Below are 18,096 nucleotides of genomic sequence, written 5' to 3'. Positions count from 1 at the left end.
CTGAATAAAACAAACGTTATTAACATTCTACATTTTATTCTTCATGTACACATTTTTGCAGCTCTCTGCCGCTAGAGGGCTCCGAATTGTAGCGTGTAACATGCCGGCGTACAATGTAATTACGTCGGTGCATCAGGAACAGCGTGCTGTAATCGAATTTAGAATTTGAAGGTTTCGTCCACACACGGCAGTAAGACAGCGCCACACCACAGGCGAGTGTTGCGGCATTCGCAGCAATGAAATTTCTTCGTTGCACTTCGTTATCCTCCATATAGTCCCGACTTGACGCATCCGATTTTCATCTGTTTCCAAAACTTAAAGAACACCTTCCAAGACTTCACTTTGATAAGGGACGAGAAGGTGCAAGCAGAAGTGAGGTTGTGACTTCGTCAACAAAACCAAACATTCTACACTGACGGTATCAACAAACTGGTCTCTCATTGGGAGAAATGTGTTCGTTATCAGCGTGATTTCGTTGAGAAGTAAATATTTAGACGTGAAGAATAAAGACGCAGAGTGTCAGTAACATCTGTTTTATTAAAAAATCTACATAAGAAATCCTAAGGCATTACTTTTTAGCACGCTCTCTTATATATGTTAGTCCAGTCAACAAAGGCAAAACAGGGAAAAAATTCATGTAGTAGAAATTATTTGTATAGTTGTACGAGGTAGTGTCATAAAATACACACTAATAATCCTGACCAATGGGGTTAAAGATCGCTTTTTATGTTTTTCTTGAATAACTCGAAAACCGAAGCTTATAGCGAAAATATTTCCTAGTCCAAAATTAAACTGCATTGAACTTCTTACAAAACATGTCCTATTCAATTTTACTGTAGGTCTACTAGTTCCCTCATTGCAGGGAATGGAAATAATCGCAAATTATTAAAAATATTGTTTTAACTGTATAAAACTAGTGTATCTTTAAATGAAGTGGGTAAAAACCAATATTAAATGTGTATCCCACATATAAGTGCAACAGAGCTGTATTAAGGGATAAATTGTGTTCTGGGGTGTAACAGGGTGGGGGAAGGAAGGGAATGTGTGTGGTAGAAGCTCGAAGGAAGGCTGGTCGCCGGATTGTGTTCACGCAATTCCCTCTCCATAGGCCTGCAAACTGAAGACGGAGCAGTTGATTCCCCACTCCGTCTACCCTACTACGTCCCAATAAACAACTAAAGGGTGTTTCACAAAGTTACAACGACCCTCCACAGCGTGCCTCATGAGTCATGTGCGACACAGTGCTTATTTCCCACAAAACGCGTTAACACTACATGGAATGCAGGTAGGACTCACTAATAACACTAACGCTAGAAACGCGCGGACTAAATCTGTGTAAATCTCTGCACACCGTCATACACAGCAAGAGGAGAATTTGAGGCCGGCCGGAGTGGCCGAGTGGTTCTAGACGCTACAGTCTGGAACCGCGCGACCGCTAGGGTCGCAGGTTCGAATCCTGCCTCGGGCATGGATGTGTGTGATGTCCTTAGGTTAGTTAGGTTTAAGTAGTTCTGTTCTAGGAGGCTGATGACCTCAGAAGTTAAGTCCCATAGTGCTCAGAGCCATTTGAACCATTTTTTTGGAGAATTTGATTCTTGTTCATCCCATACAGCACTTGTAGTGTTCTTCTGGGAAAATCCAATTCCTCAATTATGAGCGCTGCTCGCTTTTCAATTTACAGACAGAACAGAGTATACTCCCCCCCCCCCCTCCAGCATTTCATGTTCAGTTCTCTTATGTGAGAAAACAAAACAACTACACTGGGCACATGGGTAAACAGTGGAGTTTCAGATTATTAAATGAATACTTATTGGCAGTTGTTAAGTGAGCATTTATGTAAAATACGCTACTGTAAACAATAGCTGAGAAGCGTTTGTTTTGGAAGTGTGATGTTGTCAGTGACCTATGTAGTGTTGGTGGGAAAGAGATTGGGTTGGTAAATGTGGCACCTTGCCACTGTCTACCGTTGAAATCGTATTGTTAAGTCATGTAATGGTGTTATAATCACTTGGCGGAGTATTAATGAATGACTAGAAAGCTACTGCACTTCACTCACCATAAATTGTGTTACTGGTAGACTGCATATATTTTTTAATTCGGAAATTACTGTCACTTATAGTGTGGAATGCACTGAGTGGATCTACTTAACACACATCCACAATGTATCTTCAAAGATGGGTGTGAATATGTCTGATGGAATCGTACTGATCATGTTCAAGTGTGGAGCGGTAAGCTACTGTAATGCGCTGCTTGACTTATGATGAAATATCAGATGTTCTGTAACACCTAATCACCTGCTTCTGTTGCTCAGGGAGACAATTTAAACCTCTGAGCCTCTTCAGATGTTGGGAGAGCTGAGGCAGGGGTGATGCATTTGGTACTTCTCATGCTACGAAAAATATTCTAGATAATGATAGCGCAGACATTGAAATCGACATTGTTGAATACATATTGACAGCATGTTACACTTCGGACAGGCTCTTCAGTGTGGCAGACAGCAGACAACTCCAGCTGTTGAGCCCACTTAGAAACTCCAAATAAGTAATCATTTAAAACAATGGAAAATATACCTGTAATATAAACATGTGCTTAGTCCAGTTATTTTGTCTGTTCAACAAGAGAATTGGACACGAAATATTAGGGAAATATGGTCTGTCTGTAAACTGAAAAGCGAGCAGTGTTCATGGCGGGGGAAGTGGTCAATCCCAGAAGAACACTATAGTTGCCGTACAGGATGAACGAGAATCAATTTCATCTCTAGCAGTGCAGAGTAATGTACAGAGAATTACGTACATCCTGTACACATGTATTTCTTGCGTTAGTGTTATTAGTAACTCGTAAGTGAATTCCGTGTAGTGTCAACGCATTTTATGGGAAATAAACATTGTGTCGCCAGTGAGTCATAAGACACGCTGTTTAAGTTCGGTGTAGCTTTATGAAACAGACTGTGGTTGCTTCCTGGGACGAAGTCGTGTTGATAAAGTATGGAATCACCAGCTCCATCTCCAGTCTTTTGGAAACAGACCTTCCGCGTACTACTTCCTGCAGAGGGAGTTCGAGATGGCCTGCACGAAGTATTACTACACAAACATCTGATTGTCTGGCCAATACTATTTACAGGCTATAACCAGCACTGGACGTCAGTTCGCGCCGAATACCGACCTCAAGGACGTCTCCACGGAAGACTGCGTCTTCGTCATCGGAATAGGACTTGGAATTTAGAGTATGTGTGTTACTTCGGACTCTTGCGGGAAACTTAGAAGTTATCTTTTGTTGCCTCTAGTAGGAAATTCTTACTGGCTTTGTGATTGTGACTTTTCGTTATTATTCAGTCATTTCTATGTAGACTCACGTAAATAAAAATTGTGTTGCAAAAACTTTCAAAGTGTCAGTTACAACACAACCTTCTCCCGCGCTTCTACCTCACACATCACCTCCCCTCCATCCTGTTAAGCACCTATAACACAAAGCATTCTTCTGTCGCATGTCACTGTATTTCGCTCTGTGGAATTCAAACGTTTATATTTTATAATCGATGCCATTCAGGACAGTGGAAACTAAAATGTCCTGGGGTGCCTCTGCTGCTCCTGGTCGGCCGGTATGTCATCTTACCCCCTACCTCCCCTCTTTCAAAAAATCACAATTAATATTGGATGGGATTATTTGTAACTGGGAGAATAAGAACTCTTCAGAAAATTTGCACTCTTTGTTGCCTGTTAGCTAATAACTTTCTCTTTTGTGTGACATAAAATAAAATATAGGAAACATTAAACTAGTAACGACAAGAGACAAGCAAGACAGTACACATTCCTTCAATCCTTAGGCCCCAGCAATTTTTTCTTTCTAATCTTGCTACAGCTTTACACTACGTGCTTTGCTTTGTGCGAAAGAATGAATTACCTCATCAAAGTTCGTCAGAAGTTTTGCTAAATGAAAAATCAAAAGTAGTTGTCTAATACTGAAAAAGCTTTTATATGAATAGTACCCAAGACTGGCGCGGTTCTCGATTTGATTACATTTATTTTGTCACCGTCTGCTAGATAAAACGAAGTACGCCTTTCTAATATTGCACAGTCGTAACGTACACCAAATAAGCGAGCCGGCTTCTGTAGCCGAGCGGTTCTAGGCGCTTCAGTCTGGAACCGCGCCACCGCTACGGTCACAGGTTCGAATCCTGCCTCGGGCATGGATGTGTGTGATGTCCTTAGGTTAGTTAGGTTTAAGTAGTTCTAAGTCTAGGGGACTGATGATCTTAGATGTTAAGTCCCATAGTGCTAGGAGCCATTTGAACCAAATAAGCGAGACTGTTTTGTCACAAATGGTCATTTTTATGTACAACGTTTACATAAATAATACGACAGAATATAATTCAGGAAGTACCAATATCAGATGCCTAGTAGGCCTACTACAAGCAAAAATTTTGTGTTTGAAAATAGTTTCACATTTCATTCGTACGATCCAGTTTCTCAAGTATTGGAACGAAAAGCAGTAGTACGAAATTTTTACATAAGTTTGGAATCGCCATATTCTTCCATATAATTTGGTGAGTCCCCGTTTCCTCTCGTTCCTCGTTCTAGCAAACAATCTTGTCATCGTAATTGTTCCAGACATTGTCAAAACTTATTCTCCACTTAACTTCACTAATCGAGAATACCGGTTCAGTAATCCAGTGTCTATCACTCCGGTTAGGCGTTATTACGTGTTCGTACAAACCGTTTTCTGCGCTATTTCGAGAATAGATCTTAAGTGGCTGCTAACCGGGAACTGTACAACTGGCCTTTAGTAGTGCAGCGATATGGCAAAAATTTTCAGTCAAAATTTAATTTTCTTGGATACAATGACAAGATTAATATGTAATATTTCTTACCTGTTATTCCTGTTAGTAGTTCATTTCAAGTCTGGTAGTCTGAATCTATAGATTTCTCTAATAATTGTAACAAGGCTGATCATTCGCGCACCCAGTTAACCAAACAAACAAACAGCTATTGGCATTGATTTGTTCGGGTTTATTCGGGTCAGCTCGTACAGCCCCATACCCTTTTGTCTTCGGAAAAGTTTTTTAAATCTAGATGTGTCGGGTATTCTCGGCAGAGGCATCACGCACACCATGCACGAATTCAAAATTCGACTTATGGTTCGTACAGAAATCAGCTTATAATGTGTTCAAAAATGTTTAAAGACCAACGGGGATGCGTTTCAAAATCACATGAATAATCGATAGGCCAACATGCGCTGGATGCTAAGCGCTTTGTGAAACAAGATTTTTTTTTCTTTACGAACATGAATTTGGTGCCCCTTGAAATTGTTGCCCGGGGCAGATATCCCGGTTTGCCCCCCCCCCCCCCCCTTCCTAGACCAGGGCCTGACCACAACGCTCAAAGTCCATTGGTCAGGATTTTCAGTATGTTGTCCATGGCTCTGCTTCCTACTATTGTACAATAATTAGTGACTACACGAATTTCCCCCCCCCCCCCCCCCCCCAAAACAACCTTTTTTGCTCTGCATTATGGTGGACTGATTCATTTTTGCTGTGTGAGCCGTAAGACGTGTGGCATATTCCCTCGCTCACTACCAGCAAACTGTTAGTAGTCCGACATAAATTATGAACACAACCTTTTTGTAATAACTTTAATGTACTTAAATTTTCTACTGGATTACGTTTCCGCTAGAGGCCGTAGTTCACGAATTATTCCAGAAAAACGTACAAAAGCGACAGTCAAACGTGTTTTTCTTGAGTAACTCCAAAACTGGTTTTTGTATGCGTTGCGGGTTGCATAAAACGTATCAGTAGTGACAGCTGAATCACCTTGTACAGCCACTTTATTATAGAACCTTTGAAAACAGCGTAACGCCGAAACGTGTAAAGTGTACCAAAGTCAATAAAAGCTGTGCCACGACTTTGGTGTTGCTGTAGTGTAACTAAATGACGGTGATATTTCAGAAAGCATTTATACAAAATATCTCTTGGACTGTGATCTCTGAACCGAGCCAGAGTGTCCGGAAGCCGTTACTCCAGTTAGTGACATTGTCCCGAACACGGATATTGTGCACAAGATGTGGTAGTGACAGGAAAGTGTCTCTCACTCACCGGCGGGCGGGCCTCGTGCGCCAGGAGGCGCGCGTCGTGCTGCGCGGCGCTCTGCACGTAGTCGGAGGCCGTGGTTCCGCCTGCCGCCGCCAGCTTGCGCTCGCGCTGCAGCCGGCCGCACCTCCTGCAACACACGCCGTCACGTCGCTGAGCTCTGCGGTCACCTCTTAGCTAGTGTCGAAAGTTGCTCAAATAACTCACAGGAATGTAGCAACGCAGCCTCGTCTTCACCAAACGCCGAAATTTCGACAGGTGAACATCATTTTCGAGGCACAAAACGAAAAGAGATGGCTGTGCATGGCAACTTAAAAATCTCAGTGGGCAGGACAACTGCAATGAGGAATCAAAAGGTGGCGTATGCAAAAAGACCAATGTACACAATAAACAACTGACACAACCACGCAACAAAAAATGACCAACGTCAGACGTTATCGAAAGTGAAATAATTAACAACATATGGCCAAGTACCGCCAATTCTGCCCCTCTGTTGTTTGACCAGGGCGAGAGCAGGATTTCTAGCAGCATTGAAGTAAAAAATTTCAGGTAGCGTACTCCAGAATCACTTCATTCTTACATTCCATCAAATGACACGTACCGAGCTAATTTTCTGCAATCGGTAAATTGCGCGACTTTTGTAAGCGAGTGTGTCGCTTCTGCTCTACGCGTCTGTCTTCCACGGGCCTGATGGTCTGACTGATATGTAACATGTGACAACTACAGGGGATACGGTGAACATACGCTTTACACAAGTAGAGAACTTTCCTCACACTCCATAATGGGGCTCTAATCCTGTACTCCATCCAATCAAAAATTCCAGCCACTCCTATGAAATGCGGAATCGATCGCCAAATTCTCGAGAGGCTGTTCCACCAGTACGAAAGGAGGAGAGGAATATTGCGCTGTGATCCCAGTTAACAATATACGCCTTCAACAGCATCCTACTTACGTCACAATCAATCATGCCTGCTCTCCCATCTTTCACCCCACTGCAGGTGTGCCTCAGGGCTCTGTCTTTTCGCCCCTCCCCTTTCCATGATTTACACTGTAGACATTCCTGAATCGCCATTCCTAACATACCTCCTGCAATATGCTGACGACATCCCCTACCTAGACACTCACAACATCCTTTAAGTCTCCCATGCCTCCCTCCGACGCCACGTGAATCTTCTAGTCGAGTGGTGTAATATATGGAAACTTTACTGTAAATCTACCGAAAACCCAAGCCACCATCTTTGGTCGAACCACTCGGCTTTTCTAACGTCCACATCCTTACCATCCAACACAAAGCCCGAAACCGAATAAAACTACTAAAACAGGCCGCAGCTGGGATCTACACTCATGCTCATAAATTAAGGATAATTGCAGAATGTGGTGTCACACAACGTGGCACTACACAAAACTGGCGCTAATAGCATAGGCACATAGGGAACACACACGACACAGATCTGTAAGTCCACGGTATTGGTGATAAGTTGAGAAAGCCGTCCTACACATGTGCTACAAAACGCCACTGTTTTCTGCGCATGTACCCCGACATCAATATGCGATATGTTCACCATGCAAACGTACACAGGCCACACAACGGGTTGGAATACTCTGGATCAGGTGGTAGAGCAACTGCTGGGGTATAGCCTCCCATTCTTGCACCAGTGCGTGTCGGAGTTCCTGAAGTGTCGTAGGGGTTTGAAGACGTGCAGCGATATGTCGAAAAAGAGCATCCCAGACGTGCTCAATGCGGTTTAGGTGTGGAGAACAGGCAGGCCACTCCATTCGCCTGATATCTTCTGTTTCAAGGTACTCCTCCACGATGACAGCTCGGTGAGGCCGTGCGTTATCATCCATCAGGAGGAAGGTGGGACCCACTGCACCCCTGAAATACTGGTGCAAAATGACGTCCCGATACACCTGACGTTATAGTTCCTCTGTCAAAGACATGCAGGGGTGTACGTGCACCAATCATAATCCCACCCCACACCATCAAACTACCACCTCCATATAGGTCCCTCTCAAGGTCATTAAGGGTTTGATATTTGGTTCCTGGTTCACGCCAAATGAAAACCCGGCGAGAATCACTGTTCAGACTATACCTGGACTCGTCCGTGAACATAACCTGGGACCACTGTTCCAATGACCATGTACTGTATTCTTGACACCAGGCTTTATGGGCTCTCCTCTGACAAGGGGTCAGCGGAATGCACCTTGCCGGTCTCCGGGTGAATAAACCATGTCTGTTCAGTCATCTCTACACTGCGTGTCTGGAGACAACTGTTCCAGTGGCTGCGGAAAGGTCCCGCGCAAGGCTACCTGCAGTACTCCGTGGCCATCTGCGGGCACTGATGGTGAGATATCGGTCTCCTTGTGGTGTTGTACACTGTGGACGTCCCGTACTTTAGCGCCCGGACACGTTTGCTGTCTGCTGGAATTGTTGCCATAACCGTGATATGACACTTTGTGGCACACGGAGGGCCCCTGTTGCGACTTGCTGTGTTTGACCAGCCTCCAGTCGCCCTAGTATTCTACCCCTCATAACGTCATCAATATGTGTTCTTCTAGCCATTTTCAACATACAGTCACCATTAGCACGTCTGAAAACGTCTGCACACTTACTCACTGCACCGTACTCTGACATGCTCCAACACACCTCTGCGTATGTGGGCTGCTGCCAGCGCTACCGTGCGACGACCGCAGGTCAAATGCACCGCATGGTCATACCTCGAGGTGATTTAAACCCGCAAACCGCCCACCAGAGCGTTGTTTCACCGTGTGTCAACATTATCCTTAATTTATGAGCGTGAGTGTACATCCCTCTACCATTACCCTCACCTATAAGTCCCTCATCCGCCCCATCATAACCTACACCAACGTAGCCTGGATCTCTGCCTCGCCTAAATTCTGAAAGTCCCCTGAAAACCTGGAAAGACATGCACTCCGCCTCGCATTCAGCATCCTCCTATCTTCCCCAACTCACATCCTGTTCCAACTCATCCATCTTTCCACACTTTCTTCTCTTCCTAGAGCACGTTCGGACCCGATACACTGGTCACAAAACCCAGTTCCACACCCAATTTCCCGCCCACTAATAACCAATCCAGGTACCCTGCTGCGCCATTACATCCACCTTCTATGGACCTCCATACCTTTTCCATCCTCTCTCTCCGGAATTTTAACCAGCTCCCACTCCTCAACGATGAAATCAATCCCGAGATATACCGCCTTTAGAGCTCTAATCACGACTCTTTACCTCACACCATCCTCTTATTTTCTCCGTTCCCTTCATTCACGTTGCTTACTTCTAGTCGCTAACTGCAGTTCTACAGGGCCCCATAGTCATACTCACCTTTGCACCTTCATCATGAAAATTTTTTCCTGTGTCGGCCAGCTTCACCATTATACCATGGCATCATTCACATTCATCAATGGTTATATTTTAACTGCAATATAATATCGTCAAACGAGTTTTAAAAACCATTAGTATTTTCGATCTATGTGTATTTTACAAAATCCTTGTTTATTGTGACCTTTGGTTGCAGAGCGGTTTTTATTTGCTGTCAGCCCGCCCCCGTTGTGGGTAATTGAAATAACAATAAGGACAAAATCGTGTTGCCAGCAGAGCTCAGTTAGTTGAACATGCAATGACACAGCGACGAACGTGTTGTTTACGTGCACAGCTGAGGCAGCTGTCTCGACAGCACCGGAGTCGAGTGATCGCCCCACCAGTGAGCTCATCGGCCGCTACACTGGAGGGGCTGGCTCTGAGCACTATGGGACTTAACTTCTAAGGTCATCAGTCCCCTAGAACTTAGAACTACTTAAACCTAACTAACCTAAGGACATCACACACATCCATGCCCGAGGCAGGATTCGAACCTGCGACCGTAGCGGCCGCGCGGTTCCAGACTGTAGCGCCTTTAACCGCTATACTGGAGACGGACTTGGCGAAGTCAGAAGGAACATCAGAAATGATGACTGACGCGCCAACTTGGATTTCGAGGACGATTGCAGCACGGATTCAGTCGAAGAACCCATGGAATTAGAGGTCTCTGCCACGACCTCCAGATGCAAATGGAGTGACGCATTTACCATCAGCAAGGCACTTCACACTGCTGCAGCAAGCGACGGAGGGTTTACAAAACTGCCACCGATGAAGCAGGCAAAACCGAGAAGAAGTGTGCAAACACCGTCGATAGAGACAAAAAATACCTTCGTCACACTGCAAGATGGTGACTCTGGTCCAGTTAGCAACGTAGCAGTGCTACAGCTACACCAGTATTCACGAGAACAAACACAACAGCAGCTGCCAGCAACACCAGCAGCACCACCAGAAGATACCGTCTATTGTTCTCCTATATGCGAAAAACTGCCAGACCTTGTACAGGGTTATTACAAATGATTGAAGCGATTTCACAGCTCTACAATAACTTTATTATTTGAGATATTGTCACAATGCTTTGCACACACATATAAAAACTCAAAAAGTTTTTTTAGGAATTCACAAATGTTCGATATGTGCCCCTTTAGTGATTCGGCAGACATCAAGCCGATAATCAAGTTCCTCCCACACTCGGCGCAGCATGTCCCCATCAATGAGTTCGAAAGAATCGTTGATGCGAGCTCGCAGTTCTGGCACATTTCTTGGTAGAGGAGGTTTAAACTGAATCTTTCACATAACCCCACAGAAAGAAATCGCATGGGGTTAAGTCGGGAGAGCGTGGAGGCCATGACATGAATTGCTGATCATGATCTCCACCACGACCGATCCATCGGTTTTCCAATCTCCTGTTTAAGAAATGCCTTTTCCGTAAGATTTCCCAAACCGTCGGCTGTGGTACGTTTAGCTCCCTGCTTGCTTTATTCGTCGACTTCCGCGGGCTACGCGTGAAACTTGCCCGCACGCGTTCAACCGTTTCTTCGCTCACTGCAGGCCGACCCGTTGATTTCCCCTTACAGAGGCATCCAGAAGCTTTAAACCGCGCATACCATCGCCGAATGGAGTTAGCAGTTGGTGGATCTTTGTTGAACTTCGTCCTGAAGTGTCGTTGCACTGTTATGACTCACTGATGTGAGTGCATTTCAAGCACGACATACGCTTTCTCGGCTCCTGTCGCTATTTTGTCTCACTGCGGTCTCGAGCGTTCTGGCGGCAGAAAGCTGACGTGCGGCTTCAGCCGAACAAAACTTTATGAGTTTTTCTACGTATCTGTAGTGTATCGTGACCATATGTCAATGAATGGAGCTACAGTGAATTTATGAAATCGCTTCAATCATTTGTAATAGCCCTGTATAATTGGCTGAAACAGAATCTTCAACAACCTCTGCCAAACAAGCTGGGGGTGAAAGGTTGAAGCTATTCTGTTCTGTTACCGTCGATTATGTAACACTGATGACCATGGCGGAAATGAATTGCATCGTCACTTCCCACCACGAAACCGACGACCATTAAAGGAGTTATAAGGGACGTTCTAATAGCAATGGCTCATGTCGAGGTGAAGGAAGTACTTGAAGACGTGGGCTTCGCCACATCAGTTGTCGATTATCAAAGGACTCCAGGGTCACAGAAGCAAACTCCCTTACACTGAAGACCAACAGGAAAATCTTCGACGTGACGTGACTCTGCGCATTCATTGTCGGCGTGGAAGAGTTACAGCATGCATAGGACCATCGTAGTGCTTCCGGTGCCAGGGAACCTACCGTGTAGCCCGGCACGCCGTCGGTTGGTTGGTTGGTCGATCGAGAGAGGCGGCGAAACAGCGAGGTCATCGGTCACATCGGATTAGGGAAGGAAGTTGGCCGTGCCTTTTCAAAGGGACCATCCCAGAATTTGTCTGAAGCGTTTGAGGGAAATCATGGAAAACCTAAATCAGGATGTCCGGACGCGGGTTTGAACCGTCGTCCTCCAGAGTCGAGTCCAGTGTGCTAACCACTATGCCACCTCGCTCGGTCCAGGCAATCCGCCATGCCACCGAAGTGCCTGAAATGTAGCGGCGACTACGACAGTTGGGTATGCCCACAGTCAAAGAAAACTGCCACCAAGTGCTGCAACTGCGGCGCCCCAGCGGCACAACTAGCTAAAAAAAAAAAAAAAAAAAAAAAAAAAAAAAAAAGCCAGATGAGCCTCCCGCCTCTGGATCCGAAGACCTTGCAGCCCCGCGAACAGGCACCTCAAGCAGCTACTCCGCAGCCCAGCCTCCAGCGTGAATTACAACCGGATCGTTCACCTCTCCTGGAAGTTCAAGCCGTCATAAAGGTGAAGGGCGGACATGCCCCATATTAATGTTCACTAATAGGTAACGAGACACTTTTGATCGGACAGTGTATGGTGTAGAGATGGGCAAAACTGTTCTTTTCAGAGATTGGATCAGAACTGTTCACTCCCTGAAATGAATTAGCTCTTTTTCATGACTCACCACTCATTTACAATAGAAAATAAATGGAAGGCACATTGCCCTTTAAACTTGGTTTATTCCAGTACTATACCTGTATTTTGATCTTATTTGATCCTATTTTGAAGTAACACAAATAATGAGTAAGAAATTTGTATTGTTTATTGAAATTTCCACGATATGACAAAGTTTTTGATTATTGATTTATTTTGCACTATCGTGGTTTTTGGGTGATCGGAAAATGTTGTAACTTGAGATTTACATTAACAATATATTTGGCTATAATGTATTAAAATTTCATTAACCTCATACAAATACATCGCAAGCCATATATTTTTAAAGTGAACGTTTCCTTCCAAAGACGCCTAAAATCGCAAAATCTGTACCAGAATAAGAAAAAAATATATAAATTTGACTGTAAAACGGAAGTGCTGCATAAAGCCTTACGCAGAATAAAACAAGGAAAATATTGGTGTATCACATTTTGCGATACGTTTATCGGTTCGCTCGTAATTAAAGCGTAAATTCGAGTGTCCATAATAAAAATCCTATAGTAAGAGGAGTCATCAGGAACCTAATCTAATCAGTTTAAACAAATAAAAATAAAATAAAAACAATTGATGTATACATAACATAATAATATAACATACATAGCGGTATTACTACGAAGAACAATATCCAGTAGAGACGAACTCCGATGCAGAGGCGCTGAGTCGAGCAGGTCGAGCCGCGAGCTGTATTACTGCGTGAGCTGAGACCGCAGAGACCAGAGTGACACCTGAGTCGCTTTGCTCAACGCTCTGGCTAGAGTCGAGACGGTGGGGTGAGTGTTGAGCGGGCGAGTTCCGAGGGGGGGGGGGGAAGCGGTGAACTCACCCGCTCCGAGACAAATCGTCCGTTCCCTTGCAAGCAGGTTGTTGCAAGTAGTTCCTATGTTATCCGGTAGGTGGCTCTCTGTCCTGTTGCTCGCATCAACTGCCCAGAGGGCAGGACGTGCTACTGAAACGATCGCCGACAGAGTGCGATGCGAAGTTAAGCTGCGCCAAGGCCCTGCACGCGGCAGACGACGCACAGAGACGGCACGGCATATGTGAAACACAAAATCCAATGGGGCACTGCACAATGCAGGCAGCCAAGGTAGAAGCAGGGCAGAGGCCGGCGCTGGCTGTGTTGTGTGGCGTGCACTGTGCTCTGACCAGCAGAGGCGCTGCTGATATGCTCCGTCTCTCTCTCTCTCTCTCTCTCTCTCTCTCTCTCTCTCTCTCTATCTCTCTCTGCCGTGGGAAACGTTTGGAGCTACCGTTCTTTTTTTCTGAATCACTGATTGTTCACTCCTTTGAAAGATTCAACTCTATGAATTAGTTCAAGAGCGGATCCCCCATCTCTAGTATGGTGGTCTAACTACGCATTTTACATCTGGTTGCCTCAGTAACAGGCCAGTCCTGTAGAAAATGCTACCTGCATATATACAAAATCGTCACTCACTCGATTCAATATCTGTAAAAGCGCAATGCGCTTGTGCTCTGTCTCTCACTATACTCACTCAAGAGAGCTGACTTCAAAGTTGGCTGACTTCCACGCTGACGAACTTTAAAAACCAGAAGATTCTCTCTAAGGAGACTTGGCGAGGGGGTTTAGAGCACGCACCCCTTATATCTATCTCAGAAAAGCCAACTGTCTTGTCCGCGTCATTTACGGACAGAATCAACAAACCTCATTCTCTTCAATAAGAATCCCCTTTTCAAATTTTAGTGGGAGGACACTCCTCATTTGCAACAAAGAATCACGTTTGGTGCGTCACTGACTGGCCAGAAAGGTCGGAGAGCTGCAGTGTACACCAACACCAATAGCTGCCTTCAGAGATTAACGTGGAAACCCACAGTGCACGACGGCAGGCAGGTACAGTCTGCTTCCGATGTTAGTGTGTACCGATTGCGATAGCAACTCAGGTGGACTCTGTGTCGAGTGGTGCACTGACCTGTACCTCCAGTAGAGGGTGGCGGCGGCGGCGGACAGCAGCAGGGCGCTGCCCGACACGACGGCCATCACGCAGACGGCGCCGCAGCTGGCGCGGCTGCCGGACGCAGACACCAGCGCCACGGGGGACTCTGCAACCACACAACGCTCCCGTCACAGCGTGCAGGCCATCCGCGTGCGAGCAGAAACAGCACACCAATGTAACACGTTCATAGGGAAAAAAGGAGCTGGGAAAAATGATGCGATGCTAAAGTCAGCCATGATTGGCTGGGAGTCCCCAGAGGGCAGGTTCAGCCACCTGAATTGGAAAGGTGTTTTCTGTCCTTAGGCACCTTTCGTTCGTGAAATGTGAGCGTCATGTATTAACTGTGAAGTGTAGGTGATTGTAACCGGCGTGTGCGTGTAATGCGGTGCCAAGAATTTGCTGAAAGATAATAAAAGATGTAAGTAGGCTGTTTATGTTTTCTTAATGGTAACGCCACGTAGCGCTCTGTATGAAAATCACTGGCAGTTTGTGGCTGGGTGGCATTGTTGGAATTTGCCATTGTAGTGTTGGGCAGTTGGCTGTTAACAGCGCGTAGCGTTGCGCAGTTGGAGGTGAGCCGCCAGCAGTGGTGGATGTGGGGAGAGAAATGGAGTTTTGAAATTTGTAAGACTGGATGTCATGAACTGCTATATATATTAAGACTTTTGAACACTATTAAGGTAAATACATTGTTTGTTCTCTATCAAAATCTTTCATTTGCTAACTATTCCTATCAGTAGTTAGTGCCTTTAGTAGTTTGAATCTTTTATTTATCTGGCGCTCGCTGTATTGCAGTGGTTCGAGTAACGAAGATTTTTGTGAGGTAAGTGATTTGTGAAACGTGTAGGTTAATGTTAGTCAGGGCCATTCTTTAGTAGGGATTTTTGAAAGTCAGCTGGCGTTGCGCTAAAAATATTGTGTGTCACTTTAGTGAATGTTTGAGTACGTTCAGTTTTGCTCAGCTGTTTGAAAAGCAAATAATGTAAGAGGTTTATCAGCACAGTAATTAATTAATTTTTCTAACGGGACGTTTCATAAAGATAATAAGAACAGCACCGATGAGGTAGCAAGTTTAATTCTGCGTTCACAGTGGCCGTTGCCGAACGTTACCTGATAACATCGGCCGACAGCTTGGTCACTGTGCGTCCGACCTCATTCGTTAGTTTTTGACGGGATCGAGGTGGATTGGTTAGGTTAGAATCTATTTTATGGATGAAGTAGGTTATATTTTAGCCTCTAATTTTATTTATATTTTAGCTCTCTGATTGGCCTGCCTCCAAGAAATGGGCGTGGCTTATGAGGGATTAGGGATGTGATGGTACCATAGAAGGGCAGGTCATGAGTAAGCTTGACAATACTATGATATGTACTATAAGCTGCAATGTTTTAAAAAAGAAGAATCTAAACGCTATATGAGTTTTCATTATGTATGGAAAGCACAAATGAATTTCTGTCCCAACAGACAGATCAGTAATAGTAAACTAAGACACTAAAGAAAAAACGGAAATGAAACTGTAAACACTCTTGTAATGACAAACGATATTTTGACAGTAAATGCAAAAATTCAATAGTGGTATCGGTAGTACGCCACATTGTTATGTCGACTGATGTTCCTTCCCAATGTTTCAGAAAAAATATAGGTGTTTCCTCCATAAAATTAGAAAACCGTTATCTCCAGAAGGTTCATACTTGCTGCAGTGGACACACCGGTTCCCGTGAGCTCACCGAAGTTAAGCGCTGTCGGGCGTGGCCGGCACTTGGATGGGTGACCTTCCAGGCCGCCATGCGCTGTTGCCATTTTTCGGGGTGCACTCAGCCTCGTGATGTCAGTTGAGGAGCTACTCGACTGAATAGTAGCGGCTCCGGTCAAAGAAAACCATCATAACGACCGGGAGAGCGGTGTGCTGACCATACGCCCCTCCTATCCGCATCCTCAACTGAGGATGACACGGCGGTCGGATGGTCCCGATGGGCCACTTGTGGCCTGAAGACGGAGTGCTGATGCATACTTGTCTCACTTCGCTGGCAATTTTTTTGCCTTGGAGTTCGATTCTCATTACGTTTTTGCCAGAACTTATGGATTTAGGAGTACCTGTCAATGGTGGTGTACGTCTTCAAAAGTAATTTTTCAAGCAGAAATGTGAAACTCCCACACCATTTAATCACGTGAGTTAGCAAGATTTTATTTATTTTTTACTTTTCACTAAAAGTTTTCAGTGAAAGACTATTTATATTGCCTGCTGATATTTTTTTATTAAATTATATCCCAAATCAGAGTGATTGCTTTTCGGTCACAATGTTAGGAGGTAATCACAATACAGAAAACCACTTCTCTCTTTGAATATTACCACGGTATGGACAGTTGGCGCAGAAGCTTATGATAGACAGCAAGATTCAACTGGCAGTGGGAAGCTCAAGATCGGCAGAAATGGAAGAACCTGCCGGAATCTTGTACCGCATGGCGACTCAAAGTGGTCACGTCACCAAGCGACTGAACTGGCTTTGTATGTATCATATACTAGCTAAGTACCCGGCGGTGCCCAGGTATGTGTTCTATTGGTACATCTCCTGCTTCCCTACTCTGCCCATCTGCTGTGCCCCCTCAGTCTGTCCATCTCCTCCTCTGTTTTTGCTGTGTCCATCTTCTCTTCCCACTTCTCTCTCTGTCCATCTCGTTATCTCCCTTTTCTGTTTCTTCCCTCTCCCCTCTTTATGTCCATCTCCTCCTACCCGATACCCGTGTCCATATCTTCCTTCCCTCTCTTGGTCTGTCCGTCTATTCCTCCCCTTCTCTCTCAACGTTATAACTCCCCCAACCCGAGAGACTGTTACTGGTTCTTGCTTCCACTTTATTTCCGTCCGGATAGTAAATAATGTTTGGCTGAACTCAGTACAATGGTTTTGCAGGAAATATGGAACCTAAACACTTTTTTTTTCCTTTATTGAGATTCGATTCACCCTGAAGTGGGCAGGCTGGCAGCAGCTTAGTACGCCGCTCTTCGGCCTACAGAATATTTTTTTAAAAAATGAAGCTAATAAATAATAAAAGCAGGCGATAAAATCGGTGAATTAAATGGTAAAATGGCGGAAAATTGTGGAACTTAAAATATAAAACAAAGGGTCGGCGGTGCTAATAAAATACACAGGAAGCAGACAGGTAAAATAATAGACAGGCAATTAAAAAACACGGCGACAGTCTGGTTTCTGTTCCTAAGAGATATAAAATTCACACCCAGCGACAGCACGATTTCTGTTCGCAACACTTTGGAAAAGACGCACAACACTGAACACTCACATGAACACTGCACTAAAGAGTTGGCACAAGTATGACACACCGCAGCTGAGGGCAGATGGGGGGAACTTGGACAGATGATGGGGAAGAAAAGGGGAAAGCAGAGGAAAAACGAAGTGGGGGGAGGGAGGGGGAAGGAGCCGACGGAGGACGAGGACTCATAAGAGGGGGGCGGGGGGGAGGGGCTGGGCAGAAGCGTGAGGGAGTGGAGAAAGGCAGAGGAGGGGAGTGCAAAAGGATTCAGGGGTGGGGGGGGGGGAAGGGAGGCAGAGAGAGGGAAAAAACAGGGTGGAAAAGGGGGAGGGAACCTACACACGTACACTATTGCACTTCA

At 45.1% G+C, this 18,096-nt stretch overlaps 1 protein-coding gene across 1 annotated transcript in view; it reads right to left on the bottom strand.

The window, feature by feature from the left end:
- The window catches only part of LOC126155143 (proto-oncogene tyrosine-protein kinase receptor Ret-like), a 137,821-nt gene that overhangs the window by 70,238 nt on the left and 49,487 nt on the right, over positions 1-18,096 (bottom strand). The window contains exons 6-7 of the mRNA XM_049916210.1: positions 14,447-14,576; positions 6,089-6,212 (exon numbers count right to left, since the gene is read on the bottom strand). Coding sequence (XP_049772167.1) covers positions 6,089-6,212; positions 14,447-14,576 — 254 coding nt within the window. The remainder of the gene's footprint in view (positions 1-6,088; positions 6,213-14,446; positions 14,577-18,096) is intronic.

The sequence above is a fragment of the Schistocerca cancellata genome, chromosome 2 (assembly GCF_023864275.1).
Source record: "Schistocerca cancellata isolate TAMUIC-IGC-003103 chromosome 2, iqSchCanc2.1, whole genome shotgun sequence".
Taxonomy (NCBI): domain Eukaryota; kingdom Metazoa; phylum Arthropoda; class Insecta; order Orthoptera; family Acrididae; genus Schistocerca; species Schistocerca cancellata.
The sequence above is the reverse complement of the archived record's forward strand: the minus strand, read 5'-3'. Positions and strand labels throughout refer to the sequence as shown.